The 17,182-nt window shown below is 47.1% G+C and overlaps 1 protein-coding gene across 1 annotated transcript in view; it reads left to right on the forward strand.

The window, feature by feature from the left end:
• LOC138100615 (tyrosine-protein kinase receptor UFO-like) overlaps positions 1 to 17,182 on the forward strand; it is a 48,125-nt gene that overhangs the window by 8,757 nt on the left and 22,186 nt on the right. The window contains exon 2 of the mRNA XM_068998489.1: positions 5,783 to 5,914. Coding sequence (XP_068854590.1) covers positions 5,783 to 5,914 — 132 coding nt within the window. The remainder of the gene's footprint in view (positions 1 to 5,782; positions 5,915 to 17,182) is intronic.

Consider the following 17,182-nt stretch of genomic DNA (forward strand, 5'->3'; position numbering starts at 1 on the left):
CTCCAAAACCCCCCCAAAAATTCCTGGGATCCCAAATCCCCCCAAAATCTCCCCAAAAATCCCCCCACAAAAGGAGTTCGACCACCCCAAGGTCATGAAGCTGATTGGTGAGAAAAGCCCCCAAAAAAAAACACCCCAAAACACCCCAAAACACCCCAAAACCCCCCAAAACCACCCAAAACACCCCAAAATTGGCTCCGGGACCCCCAAAAATCCCCCCAAAATTCCTGGGATCCCAAATCCCCCCAAAATCTCCCCCAAAAATCCCTCCCCAAAAGGAGTTCGACCACCCCAAGGTCGTGAAGCTGATCGGTGAGAAAAGCCCCCAAAAACCCCCAAAACCACCCCAAAACCCCCCCAAACCACCCAAAACACCCCAAAATCGGCTCTGGGGACCCTCCAAAACCCCCCCAAAAATTCCTGGGATCCCAAATCCCCCCAAAATCTCCCCAAAAATCCCCCCACAAAAGGAGTTCGACCACCCCAAGGTCATGAAGCTGATTGGTGAGAAAAGCCCCCAAAAACCCCCCAAAATACCCCAAAACACCCCAAAACTACCCCAAAACACCCCAAAATCGGCTCCGGGACCCTCCAAAACCCCCCCAAAAATTCCTGGGATCCCAAATCCCCCCAAAATCTCCCCCAAAAATCCCCCCCCAAAAGGAGTTGGACCACTCCAAGGTCATGAAGCTGATTGGTGAGAAAAGCCCCCAAAAACACCCAAAAACCACCCCAAAACCCCCCCAAAACCACCCAAAACACCCCAAAATTGGCTCCGGGACCCTCCAAAACCCCCCCAAAAATTCCTGGGATCCCAAATCCCCCCAAAATCTCCCCAAAAATCCCCCCACAAAAGGAGTTCGACCACCCCAAGGTCATGAAGCTGATTGGTGAGAAAAGCCCCCAAAAAAAACACCCCAAAACACCCCAAAACACCCCAAAACCCCCAAAACCACCCAAAACACCCCAAAATTGGCTCCGGGACCCCCAAAATCCCCCCAAAATTCCTGGGATCCCAAATCCCCCCAAAATCTCCCCAAAAATCCCTCCCCAAAAGGAGTTCGACCACCCCAAGGTCGTGAAGCTGATCGGTGAGAAAAGCCCCCAAAAACCCCCAAAACCACCCCAAAACCCCCCCAAACCACCCAAAACACCCCAAAATCGGCTCTGGGACCCTCCAAAACCCCCCCAAAAATTCCTGGGATCCCAAATCCCCCAAAATCTCCCCAAAAATCCCCCCACAAAAGGAGTTCGACCACCCCAAGGTCGTGAAGCTGTTTGGTGAAAAAAAAACCCAAAAAAACACCCCAAACCACCCCAAAACCACCCCAAAACACCTCAAAACACCCCAAAATCGGCTCTGGGACCCCCCAAAATCTCCCTAAAAATTCCTGGGATCCCAAATCCCCCCAAAATCTCCCCAAAAATCCCTCCCCAAAAGGAGTTCGACCACCCCAAGGTCATGAAGCTGATTGGTGAGAAAAGCCCCCAAAACCACCCCAAAACCACCCCAAAAACCCCCCAAAAACCGCCCCAAAAACACCCAAAACACCCCAAAATCGGCTCTGGGACCCCCAAAATCCCCCAAAAATTCCTGGGATCCCAAATCCCCCCAAAATCTCCCCAAAAATCCCTCCCCAAAAGGAGTTCGACCACCCCAAGGTCATGAAGCTGATTGGTGAGAAAAGCCCCCAAAAACTCCCAAAACCACCCCAAAACCCCCCAAAACCACCCAAAACCACCCAAAACACCCCAAAATCTATTCTGGGACCCCCAAATCGCCCTGGGACCCCCAAAACCACCCCAAAATTGCTCCAGGACCCCTAAATTCCCCAAATCACCCCAAAAACTGCTCGGAGAGCCAAAACCACCCCAAAATCCACTCTGGGACCCCCAAATCACCCAAAAACCACCCCAAAATCCACTCCGGGACCCCCAAATCACCTCAAAACCACCCCAAAATCACTCTGGGGACCCCCAAATCACCCCAAAACCACCCCAAAATCCACTCCGGACCCCCAAATCACCTCAAAACCACCCCAAAATCCACTCCGGGACCCCCAAATCACCTCAAAACCGCCCCAAAATCCATTCCAGGACCCCCCAAATCACCCCAAAACCCCAAAAACCACCCCAAAATCCATTCCGGGACCCCCAAATCATCCCAAAACCGCCCCAAAATCCACTCTGGGATCCCCCAAATCACCCCAAAACCACCCCAAAATCCACTCCGGGATCCCCAAATCACCCCAAAACCACCCCAAAATCACTCCGGGACCCCCAAATCACCCCAAAACCACCCCAAAATCCACTCCGGGACCCTCAAATCACCCCAAAACCACCCCAAAATCCACTCTGGGATCCCCCAAAACCCCAAAATCACCCCAAAATCCACTCTGGGATCCCCAAATCACCTCAAAACCGCCCCAAAATCCATTCCAGGACCCCCCAAATCATCCCAAAACCACCCCAAATCACCCCAAAACCACCCCAAAATCCACTCTGGGACCCCCCAAATCACCCCCAAAACCACCCCCAAATCACCCCAAAACCGCCCCAAAATCCACTCCAGGACCCCCAAATCACCCCAAAACCACCCCAAATCATCCCAAAACCGCCCCAAAATCCACTCCAGGACCCCCAAATCACCCCAAAACCACCCCAAAATCCATTCCGGGACCCCCAAATCACCCCCAAAACCACCCCAAAACCACCCCAAAATCCACTCTGGGACCCCCAAATCACCCCAAAACCACCCCAAAACCACCCCAAAACCACCCCAAAATCCACTCCGGGACCCCCAAATCACCCCAAAACCACCCCAAAATCGATTCCGGGACCCCAAAATTCCTCAGAGTGTCCCCCAAAACCACCCCAAAATCCACTCTGGGACCCCAAAATCCCCCAGGACCCCCAAAATGGCCCCTGGGGCCCCCAAAATTCCCCCAAAATCGCCCCTGGGACCCCCCCCCCCGCCCCCAAAAAATCTCCTGGGGACCCCCAAAATCCTCTGTGGGATCCCCAAAATCTCCTTTGGGGCCCCCCCAAAATCCCCCTAAAAGTCTGGGCCCCCCCCCCTCGGGAAGGCTGCACCCAAATTTGGGGGGGTCTGAGCCCAAATTTTTGGGGGGTCCGCACCCCCAATTTGGGGGGTCCACACCCAAATTTGGGAGCGTCTGAGCCCCAATTTTGGGGGGGTTGAACCCCAATTCTGGGCGGGGTCCTGAGCCCCAAATTTGGGGGGGTCTGAGCCCAAATTTTGGGAGGTCCGCACCCCAATTTGGGGAGGGGTATTTTATTGTGTTTTTTGAGGCCCTATTTTGGGGGGGTCTGCCCCCCAATTTGGGAGGTTGAACCCCAAATTTGGAGGGGTCTGAGCCCCAATTTGGGGGTTCTGCACCCAATTTTTGGGGGCATCTGAGCCCCCAATTTGGGGGGGTCTGCACCCCAATTTGGGGGGGGTCTGAGCCCAAATTTTTGGGGGGTCCGCACCCCAAATTTGGGGGGGGTCTGAGCCCCCAATTTTGGGGGGATCTGCACCCAAATTTAGGGGGTTCCGTGTCCCATTTTGGGGGGTCTGAACCCCAATTTGGGGGGGGGTTGAACCCCAATTCCGGGCAGGGTCCTGAGCCCCAAATTTGGGGGGGTCTGAGCCCAAATTTTGGGGGGGTCCCGCACCCCAATTTGGGGAGGGGTTGAGGCCCTATTTTGGGGGGATCTGCCCCCCAATTTGGGGGGTTGAACCCCAATTTTTGGGGGCATCTGAGCCCAAATTTGGGGGGGTTGAACTCCAAATTTGGGGGGTCTGAGCCCCATTTTTGGGGGTTCTGTACCTGAATTTTGGGGGGGTCTACACCCCAATTCTGGGCGGGGGTCCTGAGCCCCAAATTTGGGGGTGTCTGAGCCCAAATTTGGGGGGGTCTGAGCCCAAATTTTGGGGGGGGTCTGAGCCCAAATTTTGGGGTGGTTCAGGGGGGGTCAGCACCTCAATTTTGGGGGGGGGTTGAACCCCATTTTTGGGGGGGTTTGCGCCTCAATTTTGGGGGGGTTCTGCACCCCAATTTTAGGGGGTTCTGTGTCTCATGGGGGGGGGGTTGAACCCCAATTTGGGGGATCCTGAACCCCAAATTTGGGGGGTTCTGGGCCCCATTTTGGGGGGGTCTGCACCCAATTTTGGGGGGGGTCTGATGCCCATTTTTGGGGGGGTTGAACCCCAATTTTGGGGGGGTCTGAGCCCCATTTTTGGGGGGTTGAACCCTAATTTTGGGGGGGTCTGAGCCCCCATTTTTGGGGGGATCTGCACCTAAATTTTGGGGGGTTCTGAGCCTCAATTTGGGGTGGTCTGGGCCCAATTTGGGGGGGGTCTGCACCCATATTTGGGGGGGTCTGGGCCCCAATTTGGGGGAGGTCTGAGCCCCCTTTTCGGGGGGGGTTGAACCCCAATTTTTGGGGGGTCTGAGCCGCAATTTTTGGGGGGGGTCTGTGTCCAATTTTGGGGGGTCTGAGCCCCCATTTTTGGGGGGATCTGCACCTAAATTTTGGGGGGGGTCTGAGCCTCAATTTGGGAGGGTCTGAGCCTCCTTTTTGGGGCTGAACCCCAATTTTGGGGGGAGTCTGGGCCCCAATTTAGGGGGGGTCTGAGCCGCCTTTTTGGGCGGGGTTGAACCCCAATTTCGGGGGGGTTGTACCCCAAATTTGGGGGGGGTTGAGCCCCCTTTTCGGGGGGTTGAACCCCAAATTTGGGGGTGTCTGAGCCCCCTTTTCGGGGGGGTTGAACCCCAAATTTGGGGGTGTCTGAGCCCCCTTTTCGGGGGGGGTTGAACCCCAAATTTGGGGGGGTCTGAGCTCCCTTTTTGGGGGGGTTGGAACCCCCAATTTAGGGGGGTTGACCCCCAACTTTGGGGGGGGTCTGAGCCTCCTTTTTTGGGGGTTTGAACCCCAAATTTAGGGGGGGTCTGCACCCATATTCGGGGGGTTGAACTCCAAATTTGGGGGGAGTCTGAGCCCCCTTTTCGGGGGGTTGAACCCCAATTTAGGGGGATTGACCCCCAACTTTGGGGGGGGTCTGAGTCCCCTTTTCGGGGGGTTTGAACCCCAAATTTAGGGGGGTCTGCACTCATATTCGGGGGGTTGAACCCCAATTTTGGGGGGTCTGAGCCGCCTTTTTGGGGGAGGTCAGAGCCGCCCATATTCGGGGGGGTTGAACCCCAAATTTGGGGGGGTCTGAGCCTCCTTTTTTGGGGGTTTTGAACCCCAAATTTGGGGGAGTCTGAGCCCCCTTTTCGGGGGGTTTGAACCCCAAATTTAGGGGGGTCTGCACTCATATTCGGGGGGTTGAACCCCAAATTTGGGGGGGGGGTCTGAGCCTCCTTTTTGGGGGGGGGTTGAACCCCAATTTCGGGGGGTTGACCCCCAACTTTAGGGGGGGTCTGAGCCTCCTTTTTTTGGGGGTTTGAACCCCAAATTTAGGGGGGGTCTGCACCCATATTTGGGGGCTTGAACCCCAAATTTGGGGGGTGTCTGAGCCCCCTTTTTGGGGGGTTTGAACCCCAAATTTGGGGGGGGTCTGAGCCCCCTTTTCAGGGGTTTGAACCCCAAATTTGGGGGGGTCTGCGCCCCCTTTTCGGGGGTTTCTCTGCCATTTCTGGGGGGGCGTTTCGGCCCCATTTTGAGGGGGGTTCAGGGGGGGTTCTCCACCCCAAATTTTGGGGTCCCGGAGCCCCCGATGGTTGAGGGGGGGGGTCAGAGGGGTTGACGCTGCCCCTCCCCCCCCCCCCCCCAGGGGTCTGCCTGCAGCCGTGGGGAGGGGGCTGCGAGGGACCCCCCCCCCGCCCCCATCGTGCTGCTGCCCTTCATGGCCCACGGCGACCTGCACAGCTTCCTGCTCTGCGCCCGCCTCGGGGACCCCCCCACGGTGAGCACCCCACCCCCCCAAACCCCAAAAGTGCCCCCCGGAAAAAACCCCGGAGCCAAAAATCCCGGAAATCCCCAAAAAAATCCCATCAAAATCCCAGAATCACACAAAAATCCCGTTAAAAGTGTCAAAATCCCATAAAAAATCTCATATCCACAAATCCTTCAAATCCCACAGAAAACCCCAAATCCCACAAAAATCCCCAAAATCCCACAAAAAATCCCACAAAAAAATCTCAAAATATCCCGCAAAAAATCCCCTAAAAATCCCAGAAAGTCCCCCAAAAATCCCATTAAAAATGCCAAAATCCCATAAAAAATCTCATATCCACAAATCCTTCAAATCCCACAAAAACCCCCAAATCCCACAAAAAACCCCAAATCCCACAAAAATCCCGCAAAAATCCCATAAAAAATCCCAGAAAGTCCCAAAAAAATCCCATTAAAAATGTCCGAAATCCCACAAAAATCCCAAATCCACAAATCCCCAAAAAAAACCCAAATCCCAAAAAAACCCTCAAAAATCCCATAAAAATCCAAAAAAATCCTCACAAAAAATCCCAGAAAATCGCAAAAAAATCCCACAAAAAATCCCAAAAATCCCCACAAAAAAGGCCACAAAAAATAAAAAAAATCCCAAAAAAAACCCCCAAAAATCCCCCAAAAAATCGCAAAAAATCGCAAAAAAAATCCCAAAAAAATCCAAAAAATCCCCACAAAAAAAATCCAAAAAATATCCCACAAAATAATCCCAAAATCCCCCAAAAAACCACAAAAAATCCCCCAAAAAACCCCCACAAAAAATCCCAGAAATCCCCAAAAAACCCACAAAAATCCCAAAAAATCGCAAAAAAATCCCTCAAAAATCCCAAAAAATCCCAAAAAAACCCACAAAAAATCCCAAAAAATCCCCATCAAAAATCCCCCAAAAAGTCCCAGAAATGCCCCCCAAAAACCCCATAAAAATCCCCCCAAACCCCATGAAAGCCCCACCAACCCCCCGGGCATCGCCCAAATGCCCCCAAATGGCCCCAAATGCCCCAAAAGGTCCCGTCCGTCCCCATCCCAAGCCCCAAAGGGCCCCAAAAAGCCCCAAACCCGGGGGAATTGGGGGCCCTGCGCAGCTTCCTGCTCTGCGCCCGCCTCGGGGACCCCCCCACGGGGAGGACCCCACCCCCCCCAAACCCCAAAAGTGCCCCCGGAAAAAACCCCGGAGCCCAAAAATCCCGGAAATCCCGGAAATCCCCCAAAAAAATCCCATCAAAATCCCAGAATCACACAAAAATCCGTTAAAAGTGCCAAAATCCCATAAAAAATCTCATATCCACAAATCCTTCAAATCCCACATAAAACCCCAAATCCCCCAAAAATCCCCAAAATCCCACAAAAATCCCGCAAAAATCCCATAAAAAAAATCCCAGAAAGTCCCAAAAATCTCCATTAAAAATGTCCGAAATCCCACAAAAAATCCCAAATCCACAAATCCCCAAATAAAACCCAAATCCCAAAAAAAACCCTCAAAAATCCAGAAATCCCAAAAAATCCCCACAAAAAATGCCACAAATCGCAAAAAAAATCCACAAAAAATCCCAAAAATCCCCCAAAAAACCGCACAAAAAAATCCCAAAAAATCCCAAAAAAAACCTCAAAAAATCTCCCAAAAATCCCCAAAAATCGCAAAAAAAATCCCAAAAAAATCCAAAAAACCACACAAAAAAATCCAAAAAAATCCCAAAAAAACCCCCAAAAAATCCCCCAAAAAATCGCAAAAAAAATCCCAAAAAAATCCAAAAAACCACACAAAAAAATCCAAAAAAATCCCAAAAAAAACCCCAAAAAATCCCCCAAAAAATCCCAAAAAATCGCAAAAAAATCCCACAAAAATCTCAGAAATCCCAAAAAAATCCCCACAAAAAATCCCAAAAAATCGCAAAAAAAATCCCTCAAAAATCCCAGAAATTCCAAAAAAACCCACAAAAAATCCCAAAAAATCGCAAAAAAACCCCAAAAAAATCCAAGAAAATCCCCCAAAAAACCCCACAAAAAATCCCAAAATTCCCCATCAAAAATCCCCCAAAAGTCCCAGAAATGCCCCCCAAAACCCCATAAAAATCCCCCCAAACCCCATGAAAGCCCCACCAACCCCCCGGGCATCGCCCAAATGCCCCCAAATGGCCCCAAATGCCCCAAAAGGTCCCGTCCATCCCATCCCAAGCCCCAAAGGGCCCCAAAAAGCCCCAAACCCGGGGGAATTGGGGGCCCTGCGCAGCTTCCTGCTCTGCGCCCGCCTCGGGGACCCCCCCACGGGGAGCACCCCACCCCCCCAAACCCCAAAAGTGCCCCCCGAAAAAACCCCGGAGCCCAAAAATCCCGGAAATCCCGGAAATCCCCCAAAAAATCCCAGAAAGTCCCCCAAAAATCCCATTAAAAATGTCCAAAATCCCACCAAAAAATCCCCAAAATCTCAGAAATCCCACAAAAACCCCACTAAAATCCCCCAAAATCCCATGAGAAACTTCCAAAGTCCCACCAAAAAAATCCCACAAAAAATCCCACAAAAAATCCCGCAAAAAATCCCGCAAAAAATCCCCAAAAAATCCCCTAAAAAATCCCAGAGAGTCCCAAAAAAATCCCATTAAAAATGTCCGAAATCCCACAAAAAATCCCAAATCCACAAATCCCCCAAAAAAATCCCAAATCCCAAAAAACCCCTCAAAAATCCCAGAAATCCCAAAAAAAATCCCCACAAAAAATGCCAGAAAATCGCAAAAAAATCCCACAAAAAATCCCAAAAATCCCCCAAAAAACGCCACAAAAAATAAAAAAAAATCGCAAAAAAATCCCACAAAAAATCCCAAAAATCCCCCCAAAAAAACACACAAAAAAATCCAAAAAAATCCCAAAAAATCCCCCAAAAATCCCAAAAAATCGCAAAAAAAATCCCACAAAAATCCCAGAAATCCCAAAAAAATCCCCACAAAAAATCCCCAAAAATCCCCAAAAAACCCCACAAAAATCCCCACAAAAAATCCCACAAAAAGGCCCAAAAAATCCCTCAAAAACTCCCAAAAAAATCCCTCAAAAAATCCCCTAAAAAATCCCAGAAAGTCCCAAAAAATCCCATCAAAAATGTCCGAAATCCCACAAAAAAATCCCAAATCCACAAATCCCCAAAAAAACCCCAAATCCCACAAAAAACCCTCAAAAATCCCAAAAATCCCCAAAAAATCCCCACAAAAAAATCCCAAAAATCCCCAAAAAAACCACACAAAAAATCCAAAAAAATCCCAAAAAATCCCAAAAAATCCCCACAAAAAATCCCAAAAAATCACTAAAAAACCCCCACAAAAAATCCCCCAAAAAATCGCAAAAAAAAATCCAAAAAAATCCCAAAAAAACCCCAAAAAAATCCCAAAAAATCCCACAAAAAATCCCCATCAAAAATCCCCCCAAAAGTCCCAGAAATGCCCCCCAAAACCCCATAAAAATCCCCCCAAACCCCATGAAAGCCCCACCAACCCCCCGGGAATCGCCCAAATGCCCCCAAATGGCCCCAAATGCCCCAAAAGGTCCCGTCCGTCCCATCCCAAGCCCCAAAGGGCCCCAAAAAGCCCCAAACCCGGGGGAATTGGGGGCCCTGCGCAGCTTCCTGCTCTGCGCCCGCCTCGGGGACCCCCCCACGGGGAGGACCCCACCCCCCCAAACCCCAAAAGTGCCCCCCGGAAAAAACCCCGGAGCCCAAAAATCCCGGAAATCCCGGAAATCCCCAAAAAAATCCCATCAAAATCCCAGAATCACAAAAAAAATCCCGTTAAAAATGTCAAAATCCCATAAAAAATCTCATATCCACAAATCCTTCAAATCCCACAAAAAACCCCAAATCCCACAAAAATCCCCAAAATCCCACAAAAATCCCGCAAAAATCCCATAAAAAATCCCAGAAAGTCCCCCAAAAAAATCCCATTAAAAATGTCCGAAATCCCACCAAAAAATCCCAAATCCACAAATCCCCCCAAAAAAATCCCAAATCCCAAAAAAACCCTCAAAAATCCCAGAAATCCCAAAAAAAATCCCCACAAAAAATGCCAGAAAATCGCCAAAAAACCAAAAAAAATCCCAAAAAATCCCCAAAAAATCCCAAAAAATCGCAAAAAAATCCCACAAAAAATCCCAAAAGTCCCCCAAAAAACCACACAAAAAATCCAAAAAAATCCCAAAAAATCCCCCAAAAAATCCCCCCCAAAATCCCAAAAAATCGCAAAAAAATCCCCAAAAAATCCAAAAAATCCCCACAAAAAATCAAAAAAAAAAAAATCCCACAAAATAATCCCAAAAATCCCAAAAAAACCCACAAAAAAATCCCAGAAATCCCCAAAAAACCCACAAAAAATCCCAAAAAATCGCAAAAAAACCCCAAAAAAATCCAAGAAAATCCCCCAAAAAACCCACAAAAAATCCCAAAATTCCCCATCAAAAATCCCCCCAAAAGTCCCAGAAATGCCCCCCAAAACCCCATAAAAATCCCCCCAAACCCCATGAAAGCCCCACCAACCCCCCGGGAATCGCCCAAATGCCCCCAAATGGCCCCAAATGCCCCAAAAGGTCCCGTCCATCCCATCCCAAGCCCCAAAGGGCCCCAAAAAGCCCCAAACCCGGGGGAATTGGGGGCCCTGCGCAGCTTCCTGCTCTGCGCCCGCCTCGGGGACCCCCCCACGGGGAGGACCCCACCCCCCCAAACCCCAAAAGTGCCCCCGGAAAAAACCCCGGAGCCCAAAAATCCCGGAAATCCCGGAAATCCCCCAAAAAATCCCATCAAAATCCCAGAATCACAAAAAAAATCCCGTTAAAAATGTCAAAATCCCATAAAAAATCTCATATCCACAAATCCTTCAAATCCCACAAAAAACCCCAAATCCCACAAAAATCCCCAAAATCCCGCAAAAATCCCGCAAAAATCCCATAAAAAATCCCAGAAAGTCCCAAAAAAATCCCATTAAAAATGTCCGAAATCCCACCAAAAAATCCCAAATCCACAAACCCTGCACCAATCCCACAAAAAACCCCAAATCCCACAAAAAATCCCACAAAAAAATCTCAAAATATCCCGCAAAAAATCCCCTAAAAAATCCCAGAAAGTCCCCCAAAAATCCCATTAAAAATGCCAAAATCCCATAAAAAATCTCATATCCACAAATCCTTCAAATCCCACAAAAAACCCCAAATCCCACAAAAAATCCCGCAAAAATCCCATAAAAAATCCCAGAAAGTCCCCCAAAAATCCCATTAAAAATGTCCGAAATCCCACAAAAATCCCAAATCCACAAATCCCCCAAAAAAACCCAAATCCCAAAAAAAACCCTCAAAAATCCCATAAAAATCCCAAAAAATCCTCACAAAAAATCCCAGAAAATCGCAAATCCCACAAAAAATCCCAAAAATCCCCCAAAAAAGGCCACAAAAAATAAAAAAAAATCCCAAAAAAAACCACACAAAAATCCCCCAAAAAATCCCAAAAAATCGCAAAAAAAATCCCAAAAAAATCCAAAAAATCCCCACAAAAAAAATCCAAAAAATATCCCACAAAATAATCCCAAAAATCCCCCAAAAAACCACAAAAAATCCCCAAAAAAACCCCACAAAAAATCCCAGAAATCCCCAAAAAAACCCACAAAAAATCCCAAAAAATCGCAAAAAAATCCCTCAAAAATCCCAAAAAATCCCAAAAAACCCCACAAAAAATCCCAAAAAATCCCCATCAAAAATCCCCCCAAAAGTCCCAGAAATGCCCCCCAAAACCCCATAAAAATCCCCCCAAACCCCATGAAAGCCCCACCAACCCCCCGGGAATCGCCCAAATGCCCCCAAATGGCCCCAAATGCCCCAAAAGGTCCCGTCCATCCCATCCCAAGCCCCAAAGGGCCCCAAAAAGCCCCAAACCCGGGGGAATTGGGGGCCCTGCGCAGCTTCCTGCTCTGCGCCCGCCTCGGGGACCCCCCCACGGGGAGCACCCCACCCCCCCAAACCCCAAAAGTGCCCCCGGAAAAAACCCCGGAGCCCAAAAATCCCGGAAATCCCGGAAATCCCCCAAAAAATCCCATCAAAATCCCAGAATCACAAAAAAAATCCCGTTAAAAATGTCAAAATCCCATAAAAAATCTCATATCCACAAATCCTTCAAATCCCACAAAAAACCCCAAATCCCACAAAAATCCCCAAAATCCCACAAAAAATCCCGCAAAAATCCCATAAAAAATCCCAGAAAGTCCCCAAAAAATCCCATTAAAAATGTCCGAAATCCCACAAAAAATCCCAAATCCACAAATCCCCCAAAAAAATCCCAAATCCCAAAAAAAACCCTCAAAAATCCCAGAAATCCCAAAAAAAATCCCCACAAAAAATGCCAGAAAATCGCAAAAAAAATCCCACAAAAAATCCCAAAAATCCCCCAAAAAACCGCACACAAAAATCCCAAAAAATCCCAAAAAAAACCTCAAAAAATCCCCCAAAAATCGCAAAAAAAATCCCAAAAAAATCCAAAAAACCACACAAAAAAATTCAAAAAAATCCCAAAAAATCCCCCAAAAAATCCCAAAAAATCGCAAAAAAAAATCCCTCAAAAATCCCAGAAATCCCCAAAAAAACCCCACAAAAAATCCCAAAATATCCCAAAAAAAACCACACAAAAAATCCCAAAAAACCCCACAAAAAATCCCAGAAATCCCACAAAAAATCCCAAAAAATCCCCCAAAAAAACCCACAAAAAATCCCAAAAAATCGCAAAAAAAATCCCTCAAAAATCCAAGAAAATCCCCAAAAAAACCCACAAAAAATCCCAAAAAATCCCCATCAAAAATCCCCCCAAAAGTCCCAGAAATGCCCCCCAAAAACCCCATAAAAATCCCCCCAAACCCCATGAAAGCCCCACCAACCCCCCGGGCATCGCCCAAATGCCCCCAAATGGCCCCAAATGCCCCAAAAGGTCCCGTCCATCCCATCCCAAGCCCCAAAGGGCCCCAAAAAGCCCCAAACCCGGGGGAATTGGGGGCCCTGCGCAGCTTCCTGCTCTGCGCCCGCCTCGGGGACCCCCCCACGGGGAGGACCCCACCCCCCCAAACCCCAAAAGTGCCCCCCGGAAAAAACCCCGGAGCCCAAAAATCCCGGAAATCCCGGAAATCCCCAAAAAAATCCCATCAAAATCCCAGAATCACAAAAAAAATCCCGTTAAAAATGTCAAAATCCCATAAAAAATCTCATATCCACAAATCCTTCAAATCCCACAAAAAACCCCAAATCCCACAAAAATCCCCAAAATCCCACAAAAATCCCGCAAAAATCCCATAAAAAATCCCAGAAAGTCCCCCAAAAAAATCCCATTAAAAATGTCCGAAATCCCACCAAAAAATCCCAAATCCACAAATCCCCCCAAAAAAATCCCAAATCCCAAAAAAACCCTCAAAAATCCCAGAAATCCCAAAAAAAATCCCCACAAAAAATGCCAGAAAATCGCCAAAAAACCAAAAAAAATCCCAAAAAATCCCCAAAAAATCCCAAAAAATCGCAAAAAAATCCCACAAAAAATCCCAAAAGTCCCCCAAAAAACCACACAAAAAATCCAAAAAAATCCCAAAAAATCCCCCAAAAAATCCCCCCCAAAATCCCAAAAAATCGCAAAAAAATCCCCAAAAAATCCAAAAAATCCCCACAAAAAATCAAAAAAAAAAAAATCCCACAAAATAATCCCAAAAATCCCAAAAAAACCCACAAAAAAATCCCAGAAATCCCCAAAAAACCCACAAAAAATCCCAAAAAATCGCAAAAAAACCCCAAAAAAATCCAAGAAAATCCCCCAAAAAACCCACAAAAAATCCCAAAATTCCCCATCAAAAATCCCCCCAAAAGTCCCAGAAATGCCCCCCAAAACCCCATAAAAATCCCCCCAAACCCCATGAAAGCCCCACCAACCCCCCGGGAATCGCCCAAATGCCCCCAAATGGCCCCAAATGCCCCAAAAGGTCCCGTCCATCCCATCCCAAGCCCCAAAGGGCCCCAAAAAGCCCCAAACCCGGGGGAATTGGGGGCCCTGCGCAGCTTCCTGCTCTGCGCCCGCCTCGGGGACCCCCCCACGGGGAGGACCCCACCCCCCCAAACCCCAAAAGTGCCCCCCGGAAAAAAACCCCGGAGCCCAAAAATCCCGGAAATCCCGGAAATCCCCCAAAAAATCCCATCAAAATCCCAGAATCACAAAAAAAATCCCGTTAAAAATGTCAAAATCCCATAAAAAATCTCATATCCACAAATCCTTCAAATCCCACAAAAAACCCCAAATCCCACAAAAAACCCCAAATCCCACAAAAAATCCCACAAAAAAATCTCAAAATATTCCGCAAAAAATCCCCTAAAAATCCCAGAAAGTCCCCCAAAAATCCCATTAAAAATGTCAAAATCCCATAAAAAATCTCATATCCACAAATCCTTCAAATCCCACAAAAACCCCCAAATCCCACAAAAAACCCCAAATCCCACAAAAAATCCCACCAAAAAATCTCAAAATATCCCGCAAAAAATCCCCTAAAAATCCCAGAAAGTCCCCCAAAAATCCCATTAAAATTGCCAAAATCCCATAAAAAATCTCATATCCACAAATCCTTCAAATCCCACAAAAAACCCCAAATCCCGCAAAAATCCCGCAAAAATCCCATAAAAAATCCCAGAAAGTCCCCAAAAAATCCCATTAAAAATGTCCGAAATCCCACAAAAATCCCAAATCCACAAATCCCCCAAAAAAATCCCAAATCCCAAAAAAAACCCTCAAAAATCCCAGAAATCCCAAAAAATCCCCACAAAAAATGCCAGAAAATCGCGAAAAAAACCCACAAAAAATCCCAAAAATCCCAAAAAAACGCCACAAAAAAAAAAAAAATCGCAAAAAAATCCCACAAAAAATCCCAAAAATCCCCCAAAAAACCACACAAAAAAATCCAAAAAAATCCCAAAAAAAACCCCAAAAAATCCCAAAAAATCGCCAAAAAATCCCAAAAAAATCCAAAAAATCCCCACAAAAAAATCCAAAAAAAATCCCACAAAATAATCCCAAAAATCCAAAAAAAACCCCCACAAAAAATCCCAGAAATCCCAAAAAAAACCCACAAAAAATCCCAAAAAATTGCAAAAAAACCCCCAAAAAATCCAAGAAAATCCCCCAAAAAAACCCACAAAAAATCCCAAAATTCCCCATCAAAAATCCCCCCAAAAGTCCCAGAAATGCCCCCCAAAACCCCATAAAAATCCCCCCAAACCCCATGAAAGCCCCACCAACCCCCCGGGCATCGCCCAAATGCCCCCAAATGGCCCCAAATGCCCCAAAAGGTCCCGTCCGTCCCATCCCAAGCCCCAAAGGGCCCCAAAAAGCCCCAAACCCGGGGGAATTGGGGGCCCTGCGCAGCTTCCTGCTCTGCGCCCGCCTCGGGGACCCCCCCACGGGGAGGACCCCACCCCCCCAAACCCCAAAAGTGCCCCCCGAAAAAACCCCGGAGCCCAAAAATCCCGGAAATCCCGGAAATCCCCAAAAAAATCCCATCAAAATCCCAGAATCACAAAAAAAATCCCGTTAAAAGTGTCAAAAATCCCATAAAAAATCTCATATCCACAAATCCTTCAAATCCCACAAAAAACCCCAAATCCCACAAAAATCCCCAAATCCCACAAAAAATCGCACAAAAAAATCTCAAAATATCCCGCAAAAAATCCCCTAAAAATCCCAGAAAGTCCCCCAAAAATCCCATTAAAAATGCCAAAATCCCATAAAAAATCTCATATCCACAAATCCTTCAAATCCCACAAAAAACCCCAAATCCCACAAAAAATCCCGCAAAAATCCCATAAAAAATCCCAGAAAGTCCCCCAAAAATCCCATTAAAAATGTCCGAAATCCCACAAAAATCCCAAATCCACAAATCCCCCAAAAAAACCCAAATCCCAAAAAAAACCCTCAAAAATCCCATAAAAATCCCAAAAAATCCTCACAAAAAATCCCAGAAAATCGCAAATCCCACAAAAAATCCCAAAAATCCCCCAAAAAAGGCCACAAAAAATAAAAAAAAATCCCAAAAAAAACCACACAAAAATCCCCCAAAAAATCCCAAAAAATCGCAAAAAAAATCCCAAAAAAATCCAAAAAATCCCCACAAAAAAATCCAAAAAATATCCCACAAAATAATCCCAAAAATCCCCCCAAAAACCACAAAAAATCCCAAAAAAACCCCCACAAAAAATCCCAGAAATCCCCAAAAAAACCCACAAAAAATCCCAAAAAATCGCAAAAAAATCCCTCAAAAATCCCAAAAAATCCCCAAAAAACCCACAAAAAATCCCAAAAAATCCCCATCAAAAATCCCCCCAAAAGTCCCAGAAATGCCCCCCAAAACCCCATAAAAATCCCCCCAAACCCCATGAAAGCCCCACCAACCCCCCGGGCATCGCCCAAATGCCCCCAAATGGCCCCAAATGCCCCAAAAGGTCCCGTCCATCCCATCCCAAGCCCCAAAGGGCCCCAAAAAGCCCCAAACCCGGGGGAATTGGGGGCCCTGCGCAGCTTCCTGCTCTGCGCCCGCCTCGGGGACCCCCCCACGGGGAGGACCCCACCCCCCCAAACCCCAAAAGTGCCCCCCGAAAAAAACCCCGGAGCCCAAAAATCCCGGAAATCCCGGAAATCCCCAAAAAAATCCCATCAAAATCCCAGAATCACACAAAAATCCCGTTAAAAGTGTCAAAATCCCATAAAAAATCTCATATCCACAAATCCTTCAAATCCCACAAAAAACCCCAAATCCCACAAAAATCCCCCAAATCCCACAAAAATCCCGCAAAAATCCCATAAAAAATCCCAGAAAGTCCCAAAAAAATCCCATTAAAAATGTCCGAAATCCCACCAAAAAATCCCAAATCCACAAACCCTGCACCAATCCCACAAAAAACCCCAAATCCCACAAAAAATCCCACAAAAAAATCTCAAAATATCCCGCAAAAAATCCCCTAAAAAATCCCAGAAAGTCCCCCAAAAATCCCATTAAAAATGCCAAAATCCCATAAAAAATCTCATATCCACAAATCCTTCAAATCCCACAAAAAACCCCAAATCCCACAAAAAATCCCGCAAAAATCCCATAAAAAATCCCAGAAAGTCCCCCAAAAATCCCATTAAAAATGTCCGAAATCCCACAAAAATCCCAAATCCACAAATCCCCCAAAAAAACCCAAATCCCAAAAAAAA

Source organism: Aphelocoma coerulescens, unplaced genomic scaffold, assembly GCF_041296385.1.
Source record: "Aphelocoma coerulescens isolate FSJ_1873_10779 unplaced genomic scaffold, UR_Acoe_1.0 HiC_scaffold_118, whole genome shotgun sequence".
In the NCBI taxonomy this organism is placed as follows: Eukaryota; Metazoa; Chordata; class Aves; order Passeriformes; family Corvidae; genus Aphelocoma; species Aphelocoma coerulescens.